At 34.7% G+C, this 10,734-nt stretch overlaps 1 protein-coding gene across 2 annotated transcripts; it reads left to right on the top strand.

Moving 5' to 3' along the window:
* The first annotated feature begins 1,528 nt into the window (after nucleotides 1–1,528).
* Nucleotides 1,529–10,337, top strand: LOC308686638 (uncharacterized protein C3orf38 homolog). 2 transcript variants are annotated; one of them, XM_081395077.1, is made up of 4 exons: nucleotides 1,529–1,752; nucleotides 1,925–2,100; nucleotides 4,665–5,119; nucleotides 9,790–10,337. In XM_081395077.1, exons 1-4 carry the CDS (start codon nucleotides 1,626–1,628, stop codon nucleotides 9,812–9,814), a joined length of 783 nt encoding a protein of 260 aa, XP_081251203.1. In that variant the 5' UTR covers nucleotides 1,529–1,625; the 3' UTR covers nucleotides 9,815–10,337. The 2 variants fall into 2 exon arrangements, with proteins under 2 accessions (XP_081251203.1, XP_081251202.1); XM_081395076.1 differs by lacking the exon at nucleotides 9,790–10,337 and having other exon boundaries at nucleotides 4,665–6,191.
* The last annotated feature ends 397 nt before the right edge of the window (nucleotides 10,338–10,734 follow it).

Here is a 10,734-nt window from a genome sequence, read left to right as displayed (position 1 = left end):
GCCCTCTCTCCTGGCTTTTGCAGACTTTGAGGTGTTCCCTGGCATTTTGATTAAACATTAAAATTCTGAATAAACTTCGACTATTAGTTCTTGCTCTGCGGAGGAGAAAAACTGAGCGCGCTCTTTGGCCACGCTGAACAGCCAATAGCAGCGTTGCTGATCAATGTTTCTACTATCGATACATATCCCCTTTTAAACTTCGCATGAACGCGCAATTATCTCAGATAACTCAATCCAGCGATACTAATCATATCCGGAAAGTGTGTTCGAAGAACCGAGTTAGCCATATCATGATTCGCACGATGATATCATCCTGGATGTGTCATTTGATCTCGGATGTAATAAGCAACGTACGAAGAACGGGCCCCTGGTCCGGGGCAGGTTATGTTCCAGGTAAGAGGTTGCAAAACAAACTTGGACCAATCAGCTGTGAGCAGAGTGACACATGTCTGATGCGATAAAGTCACTCCACCTGTTTCTACTCCAAATTAAAGGTCACTACATAGCAAACGATTTTTAAAGACTAAATCGTCTGGCTTTTAGTAATGCTTATTTAGAATAATAAATGTGTATGATTTAGATATTATTTATGTAATTATTATTCATTATTCATCAATTATTATACCCTTAATCGATCACACATGTACAATTTTAGTTCAAGTTCATCTTATTACACAGAGTTTAAATGAATAAATATATAAAGGTAATATAAATATGCTTTAGAATCAATATATGAAGCTATAAAATTGACTACATGTGAGCTTAAATGTTCAATTCTCTCTATACCTTTATCAACTGCATAAACTAACTTCACAACTTTTACTTGCACTGATATACAGTAAGGAGACTTTTTCTTTTAGTTGTCCTCTTACATAGACAGCTATTTTCTTGCTGTGTAAATGTTTAAATTCTTAATATTTTAATACTTTTGTTTAATAAGTGAATTGTGCTGCTTCTCTCACGAGAAATGAATTTCAGTGAGTTTTGAATGAGTTTCACTCTTTCTCAGCATGTGATTGGCTGTTCGCTACTAATGTCACACCTAAACTCCTAAACTCAGGATCAAGGCCTGAGTTGAGAGAGAAAGTTGATGATCAGCATCATGGTACCAACAAAGCCTGGTTGGATTGGTTTGGTGGTTTTGCCTACTCAAAACTAATCCTGCAACCCTGAGTTTGTTCAACTACCATCATGGTACAGGCCCCAGGGGTCATGTGGTTATTAAATGTCCTAGTGTAAATGTGGGAAACTGTAACTTTTTAAATGAGAAATAAAAGTGGTTTGACTGTTTGGGTTGAGATTTCTCCTCTTGAACAATACTTCCTCTTCCTCCACAGTCTCACAGGGTAGGCCTAGTACAGATAAGGCTGGCGTACACAAAAACTGCAATGCCATCAGATATAAACAGTTTTCCCAATATTCCAATGGGCTGTTAGTATGTTCAGTCGCTTTTAGGTCTCTTGAACTTTTATTTTGACGGGATGATTGGTGCACCACCTTTATCTGGACTGTGAAGGCGCTGTAGTGCGCCACAACAACGGAAACAACTGCTTGTTCTACTTTCACATAGCGCAGATCCTAGTAGAAGTACGTGATATGAGTAGTTTGACATAACTGGTGTAAGCATGTCACATTTGTCAATAAAAGAGCAAAGTGGCTGTCGAAAACTGTTAAAATTATTACCCCTGGACGACTTGCTCGCCCTTAAAGATACAGTAACGAATCGACTGATTGCTGTAGAGAGCACAGAAGGTAAGACTACTGTGAAGCTAACCTTTTTCCAAACGGTTCTGTAAATATCGGCGATGTCTGGTGGCTAGAAAAGTGTTTAGGTAGGCGGCACACTAGATTTTGAACAATTGTGACTTGTTTATTGTGAGCTGTGTATCTGTCAGTCTGTCACAGTCTATTTCCTGATCAACAGAGGCTATTGAAGCCACCATAACTTACTCAAAAGATGCTGAGGAGCTCCTCAAGAGAAAGAAGGTACACCGGGATGTCATTTTTAAGTATCTTGCCAATGAAGGAGTTGCCATGCCCCCTAATAGTGAGAAACATCAGCTGGTCAGGAGAACCATTGAGTTTTGGTCGTCTGGTGAGGTAGGCATCGAGACTGATCTTTTCACACTGGGTCAATCTTTAAACACAATTTGTCAAAAACATATTTGGGTGATATGCATCGCAATCAACAGATTTGTTCCCCCTTGAAAACAAATATTTTTTATGATCATTGAGAGCTTGTTATATTGTGTTCATATTTTTTATGACGCTTAAGTAGATTTAGTAGACTACATTTTGCCCCAATTATCATTGATAATCTAATTTAAATTACTATTTAAAAAGTGGTTTTACTTTACAATATAGTTGAAAGTATTTATACATCATGATAGAGCTTAAAAAATAAATAAAAAAATAAATGCAATAAATTATAATATGTTGTAATAATTTATTTATTTATTTGCTTGCTTGTTATGGGTTGTTGATATTAAATCATTTTTGGAGGTTGACATTCTGACATTATATGCTTTATTTTAAAGAACTGTAATCAGCATTTTCTAATTCTATTATTATTATTAATAGTAGTAGTATTAGTAATTTTTTGCATTTAGATTAAGAAACTATGTGAAATATTTGTTCTTTTGAAAGTGTTTCTCTGTGGGGCCATTTAAATGAACCAGTGAATGCAAGAAGGTGAGGGTGATTAAAAATGAAAAAAAAAAAAAATCACATATGTGATGAAGCAAAGAAGTTATAAAATGTTGAAATAAATAATTAGATTTTTTATGTAGCCTATATATTTAGGTTATGATTTTTAGCCTTAAATCATAAGGTTGAATAATGGATGCGTTATGAGTCAACTACCCTAATACAGTTAAAAATAGCTCTATATAACAGTTCGGGGTTTATCATCATAAAAATAGCGTTATGCAAGAAATCGTAATGTCAAGAAAACTGATATCATTGCCTTTATGCAATATTTGATTGATTGGTTGATTTTAGTGTGTAATGTGGCTTGGACATGTTTTCTTGAGATTCCCCCTACTGGAAATGCCATTGACATGGCTTGTACAAAGTTTGGAAATGCTTGATTTTATTGCTTAGGGCCTATGCTTTCAACTTAAAGGATTAGTTCATTTCAGAATTAAAATTTCCTGATCATTTACTCACCCCCACGTCATCCAAGATGTTCATGTCTTTCTTTCTTCAGTCGAAAAAAAAATTAATGGGGTTTAATGACTTCAATGGGGTCCAATGGTTTGAAGGTCCAAATTGCAGTTTTAATGCAGCTTCAAAGGGCCCTACACAATCCCAGCCCAAGGATTAAGGGTCTTATCTAGTGAAACGATTGGTCATTTTCTAAAAAAAAATACAATATATACTTTTTAACCACAAATGCTCGTCTTGTTCTATCTCTGTGATGCTCCACGCATTACGTAATCACGTTGAAAGGTCACACGTGACATAGGCCGGAGGCCGGAGGCCTGTTACAACAACGATGTCAGACTGTGCAGATTTTCAGGCACATTTGTTCAATTATCAGGAAATTTTAATTCTGAAGCGAACTAATCCTTTAATTGTGTTGAATTGTGCTTGAATTTGGAATATCATCCTTGAAAATGCTTGATACCTGTTATGTTACAAGAATAAGGATAATTAAAAAAAATCACTCTTTGTGTATCTCAGTATTTTTTGAATGAAAGTTAAATAACACAGCCCATAGAACACCACTAAAGCTGGGATTCAGTAGAAGTTTATGAGCAAAAGCTAAACCATAACTGTCAATAGGGCTAAGATCGACGTTTATTGAACATGTGGCTTTAAACACGTCATTTTTGCTGTGATTGTGTGTCAGAGTGATATGTGCATATGGCTGGCATCTGATTAAACATTAAACATTGAGCTTTCAAGCACTGTATTTTGTCCCGCCTGGAAGCCCAGCTTATCTATTGATAATTGGATGAGGTATTAAAAAGGCAGAACTTTGCCTTGAGTGGCCAATACAATTAAACCTGTGACATACATGATTGACAGCACTTGTCATTTAAAAAATATTGCTGTACATGGAGTGTTGTAATATCTCTTTCTCTCTGTGTGTTTACAAGTCTAAAGTGTTTAGAAGTGAACTTGTGTTCAAAGGTTTGTGGTCGGTAAGCTTTTGAAAGAAGTCTCTTGTGCTCACCAAGGCTGCATTTTTATGATAAAAAAAGCAGTAAAATGTAATATTGTGAAATATGCTTACGATTAAAAATAACTTCTCATTTTAATATATTGTATGTAATATGTATTTATTCCTGTGATGACAAAGCTGACTTTCCAGCAGCCATTACTCCAGTTTTCAGTGTCACATGATCCTTCTAAAATGTGCTCCATTATGATTTAATATTCCAGTAAATCTTTTATAATAAATCTTTTTTGTCCTTGCCGCATAAAAGTATTAAAAAAGTAAAAAAAAAAAAAACAAAAAAAAAAAACATTTGTGTAATTAAGTAATTTCACTTTAAAAAAAGAAAAGAAGCTCCCCATTTCTTGAAAAGCACCGCCTGCCACTGCTTGAGAAGTGCTTGAATCTCTTCTTTCAAATCTGTATGAACGCTGCATTGAATATCACTTGTCAAGTTAAGGTTTCATAGGTTGTATTTTGACCTGGTCCATATTTCAAACAGATCTCAAGGCGTGAGAAGAACACAGTCATTACAGATGAGGTTGGAGATGGTCTGTCAGACCTTGCAGCTTTGGGAAAACAGTTTTGCCAGTGGTTCTACAGCCTTCTGAACTCTCAGAACCCCAGTCAAGGGCCTCCGGTGCAGGACTGGGGTCCTCAGCATTTCTGGGAGGACGCGAGACTTCGACTTCTCTTATGTACGGGAGAGCAGCGTTTAGATGAGTTCAATGGGGCACAGATGGTCAGCCAGCGGCTACATGCTCTTGCAGGAGAGGAACGTCTGTTGTTCTGCCCAAACTTGGAGGGTTATGGGTTAAAGTGTATATCTTCAGCTCATGGACTGGTGGCAGTTGCCGTAGCAGGGACCATCCACCGTGACAATGCCTGCCTTGGGATTTTTGAGCAAGTATTTGGGCTCATTCGCTCACCAATGGACAACAATCGCTGGAAAATAAAGTACGTATATATAAAAGTAGAAGCACAAAGTGCCATCACAGAGAGACCGTTACCACTTGTTACATATGATTCAAAAGAGTTGCTGAGGCTTTGTAATTGAGAGTCAGAAATCCTTGTGAGGCCTTTTTGTTTTTGTTGACAGTGAAGAGATAAACTGGGTAAAACATGGAGGATGTAATGTTCTGTGAAACATCTTTAAACATCTGTAAACCACTTTATTGTGGGATAGATATTCATTTATAAAAGGATCTTAGTTTGTATTTTTTGTTGACTTGAAGGACAGTTTCCAGTCAGTTTGAACCCTAGCAAACCTCAGCTTAATTTATACTAAGATTTCTGCAAAATGTAATCTTTCAGTAATTTTATGAAAATGATTAAATATATTGATCTTGGCCTTTCACAATTTTTAATTTATAAACAAAATGTGTATAAAAGAACAATAAATTTGACTTTTTAGTAATTTTAGATCAAATGTGAAATAAACAGAAATACCACTTTAAGATGGCAGTCTTACTTTCATATCTTGATTTATTGTTTAATATAGAAATCCTAATTTAATTTCTATAATAATTTTGTGTGAGGGCTATTTTTAAATTCACATTCAGAATTTCTTTGTTGAATTTGTATTAGGGTCAAAATCAAATATTTCAATTTTAATTGTTTCATGCCATTTATTTTTATTTCATTTTATTTTTATTATTATTATTCATTTGTGAATTCTGGTTGACTAGAATTCAAACTGTCTGGAATATTAGAATCGTCTTAAGATTCCATTTAAAATACCTTAAAAAACATTACTGTATTTATAAGTACTTTTATCAATACTTGGATCAATTCCCAGTAAAATATTTGTTAAGAACATCCCTGTGCCTCATGGCTTTTATTTTATTTTATTTGTCAAGTTGTGGCTCAAACACACGGACATCTTTATGGATCTTGGGAAGAACCTCTTTTTTTAATTTTTTATTACTGTATGTTCCTCCAAATCATTTCCACATAATATTACGGTAATCATTTTGTACAGCAGTGGTGTTACATTCACTCATTCCCTTATAAAGGCCTCATGATCATCAACTCTGTTGCTTTATTGCGGAAGGAGCAATAACACTTTTCGCTCCTTACTGGAATAAAGTACCTTTTGTGGGGCTTAAGAGGCTAGAAGCGACTCATCAGTCTCTAATTGGGCAGTAGATGAAGCTGCATTTCTCTCTGGAGGAATATGGAAAGTGAATATGAGCCGGGCTGGGAGGGGTGTTCACCACAGCAATGTGTGGTTTCAGTGGGGAATGTTATATGTGGGAAATTATTCTTGGCGTTCGCTTCAAAGGCTGACGCTTCGATAATATCATTTCTTGAGCTGTTTTTTAATGCCACAGAGTGCCATAGCTGTGGCAAAAGACGGCACCACAACCATTGATCTTTTTCCTGTTCACCTCCCCGAAAGAAAAATAACAAGCTCCTCGTTTTTGTCTTTATAGCCGTGGCCTCTTTCTTTTTAATAAGTGGTTTGGCTGAACTCACAGTTATGACGTGCAGGTTCAAAAATACAGTTCACTGGCGTCTGCGGATCATTGCGACTTCAGATTGTCTTTAATGGAGAAGTGTGTTTCTCATAAAGCCCATGTTAACGTCTTGATGGTAAATCTCTCAGATATGTTTTGGAGTGGTGAACAATGAACTTTTTTTAATTGGCGAGTCTATTTTTTTGGTTGTTACGTTTAAATTATTGCTTGAAAGGTTAGAAAATAGCACATAAGCTCTTTAATGTGTTCACTTGTTTATAGCCTTTATAGGCGTATTCAAACTGAATGGCTGTGCTATGATTAAAAGGTTTCTCTAGACATTCATTCACTTATGAATCTGTTTCATAGTGGAACTAAAGAAAATGTAGAAGTTTGGGCTAAGCTATTTTGCCATGCTGTATAGAAACCAACTTTTAAACTTAAACTATAAGCTTTTTTAAATACTGGGTCAATTTACACAATATAGTTTATCAAAGAGCGGCACAATAAATCGTTTAACTGCTGCAAGATTAACTCAGCACAACACAACACCCACAGTCTTATTTGTGAATGACAAGCTATGTCCATTAAACCGTTGACAAGTGCGATCACAGCGAACATTCAGATCTGAGAACATTCCGATCTTATTTAGAATAAGTAATTACTTCACGACTGCTAAAAAAGTACATTCTATATAGTATAAATGTGTTTAGTGTGAATGTAATCTGGAACGTACTACATCTGCCATGTTGTTCTTATCATGTGACCTACCAGCAACACTTCACTAACATTCGCAAATTCTCTCCCGTGGCCTCATGGGATAGTAAAGTGTCCATTATATGCACACTTAAGAATCCCAGAATGTCTTTTATGAGTACTGTGAATTCAGATTTCAGATGCAGGCAGAGTTAATCACTGTTTGAATGTAGCTTGACGCTTCAAATCATTGTATCAATTATTCCAGTAGGTGGCAACAAGTGACTGTTAAAAATGTATTTGCCATCGAGTCATTAGTTCAAGAGATTCGATCAAAAATGCTGATTCATCAGTAGGCTAATGAAACTAGTGAAATATACATGTAAAGTGTAACAAGGACACTGTAAAATAAAGTGTTACCAAATATTGTTTTGCTATATCCTTTTTTTACAGGGACAGTCCCTCTGGTATAGCTGAGCTCCAGAAAATCAGTAATGAGGAGGCTTTGACAGTTACAGATTTGAAAACAAAAGGCGGGAATAAAGAACCGTAAACTCTTAACACAAAGAACCATTTTAGCATATAAAGGGTTCTTCAGGACGATATGGTTCTAAATAGAACTGTTACTACTTTAAAATAACTTTTCAAGAACCATCTTTTTTTAGAGTGTATTTTGAATAATTTATTTAATACGATTTTTAATGACATTAATATTTATGATTAATAATGTTATAATCAAAATAATAATAAATTCATTACATTGTTTTTTTTTTAAATAGACTGCAGCAATTAACATTTTGTCATTGTTGTCTATTCAGAATCTTGAGAGTATCGTGATTTAAAAAAAAAAAAAGAGATTTTCAATTGATCCAGAATCATATCATACAACTCTAGTATATCAACTTGTTTCAGTACTTGGACTTTGCTGGTCTGCTAGAGCCTATTTGTCACAAAATCAATGAAATGCCCACATGGGGGCACAATTGCCCCATTATTTGTGTCAAATTCAAGAGGCAAAGCAATTATTTTAGGAAATCAATTTGTTTTATGCAACTCCAATGTTTTATAGTGCTGTTCATGTACCAAAGTGTACATTTTGAACTTTATTGTTGATTGCTTGCTTGTAAATCAATCTCATCCTAAGTGTATAGCAAATACCTAAATTAACACTTTTGGAAACAACTGGATGAAGTATATTAAAAGTGAACGTTATTTATGGATGTATTTGACAATGTCCTTAGTAAAAGAAGGGTGGGGGAAGAAATACAAAAACTCCTTGAAGCAAGTAATCCATCTATTAAACCTTTGACAGGCCAGACAAATCAATTGGTTAATTCAATGAGTTACTGTTTGAAGTCCGAGAGACCCTCATCCATAAGAATTAGAGCTGCAAAGCAAACAGACGGCATTTATAGTGCATCAGTGTACTGTGGCTTGTTTATACATGTGGGAAGGACAGAACCTGAAGACGTGATCAACATTTATCATCTGACCTCTGTTCACTTGTACATTAGAGTGTGGAATGTTGCCTTGTACAGCAGCAGGGATCAAAACAAACTCCCTCGTTTGAAGTGCAGGCTGATTTAGTTAAATGAGAATGAGTTTATTTGCTTCTGCCATGACTGACCATTTAAAACTTTTTTTTTTTCCAAAAAGAATAAAGAGCAAATCTGAGGCGTTAAATGTCATCATTATATTATTTTATTTTGTTATATTATATTAATCTTAATATTGATATGAAATTGATCTGTTACCAAAATAGATTTTAAACTATACATTTGTTCTAATCTAAAAAAAAAAAAAAAACAGGATTAAATGGTTGAGCTTGTGAAATGTAGTCAACACTACATGCGTAAAAATATATTTAAAACAAGAAGAAAAAAAGAATGAGATTTATTTCGTTGTTTTCTCACCATGCTATAAAAAGGCTCCCAATAATATTTCTGTAATGGATGAAAATTATGCAATATAGCATGTTGCATACAAAGCTAAACAAGTTAATAATAATCAAAACAAAGTTTTACTACAATACACTTCAAATACAACAGATTACAATGTCATGATATAGTGTAATTTTATTTGTTGGATATTTTAATTAACTGTTGGAAAGAAGGTTATAAAGTTGATGTTTGAAACAATTTTTTACTTCTTGGTATATTATTAACTAACATGTTTTATGTTACATAATAGTTTTTCTAACATAATCACTCACTTCAAAAAAAGACAACGGAATTTGTGTATTATTTTTTAAAGCACTAATCTTTGTGGAGCGTGCTGTAGATTAACACTTTATTTCATTGTGGAGCTCTTTCACAGAGCGATGCAGAATTTGGGTTCCTCTTGTGTAAACAATTAACAATGAACAAGCACAATGCAGTTCACCGAACCCAGTAAAACTGTTGACAAACTAAATAAATGAAAATAATTCAAGTGATGTTTAATGACTTTTACATCTCACTTTAATGTTTACAGCACAAATCAATCCTCTCAGAGCTGAAGGTGGTCTGTCAGAATGTCCTTTTTGAAGTATTTGGACCAACTCTGTAATATGTGTACGAGGAGCGAGCAGCGGGTGTTAAAGAGGCTTGAGCGAGTCTGCTGATGGGGAAATGATCATGTTATCTGGAGTGCCAGCAGACTGTCAGGTTGGCTTTGGCTGCTGTCCTCTGGCTCTTCAGGACATCTGCTGTATCTGCATCTAAACACTGATCTCAGGCCTGCTGCTAGCCTGTGTATATTAATTGCCCTTGCCTCCTTCGCTGTTTGCCACTGATTACTGTCATTAATTTCAATTCCCCATGCCCCGCCCCCTCCCTCCCTCCCTCTCTCTCTCCCCATGACATCAGCACACAAACATTCCGATGCAGTCAGGCTGCTGTTAATATCGTCAGCGTCCACTATGTTGATTCCAGTATGTGTCTGTAGAATTCCTGTTTGTTATATAAAGGCAAAAGCTTTAGTGGTAACACTTTAAGGTTTCATATGTTAACAGTAGTTAGCTACTGTATTAAACATGAATGAACAATACTTCAACATTTGTTAATCTATTTTCAAATCTATTTTCTATTTTTTAAATCAAAATTATAACATTAACAAAGATTAATGGTAACACTTTACAATAAGGTCCATTAGTTAATATTAGTAAGTTAACATAAACTAAGAATGAACAATACTTCTTTAAGTTTTCATATGTTAATATTAGTTAGCTACTGTAGTAAACATGAATGAACATTACTTCTACAACGTTTGTTAATCTAATTTCAAAATGTACTTATTTTTTTAAAATCAAAATTATATTATATATATATTATAACTTATTAACAAAGATTAATGGTAACACTTTACAATAAAGTTCATTAGTTAACATTAGTCAACTATCTTAGTTAACATAAACTAAGAATGAACGATACTTCTTCA

This window comes from Scardinius erythrophthalmus, assembly GCF_964197995.2.
Source record: "Scardinius erythrophthalmus genome assembly, contig: HAP1_SCAFFOLD_560, whole genome shotgun sequence".
In the NCBI taxonomy this organism is placed as follows: Eukaryota; Metazoa; Chordata; class Actinopteri; order Cypriniformes; family Leuciscidae; genus Scardinius; species Scardinius erythrophthalmus.
The sequence above is the reverse complement of the archived record's forward strand: the minus strand, read 5'-3'. Positions and strand labels throughout refer to the sequence as shown.

Excerpts from the sequence above, each read along its gene's own strand:
- LOC308686638 (XM_081395076.1), top strand. The coding sequence starts at position 1,626 with ATGTCACATTTGTCAATAAAAGAGCAAAGTGGCTGTCGAAAACTGTTA. Across the intron at positions 1,753-1,924 it reads TGCTGTAGAGAGCACAGAAG|AGGCTATTGAAGCCACCATA; the intron begins GTAAGACTACTG and ends CCTGATCAACAG. Across the intron at positions 2,101-4,664 it reads AGTTTTGGTCGTCTGGTGAG|ATCTCAAGGCGTGAGAAGAA; the intron begins GTAGGCATCGAG and ends TATTTCAAACAG.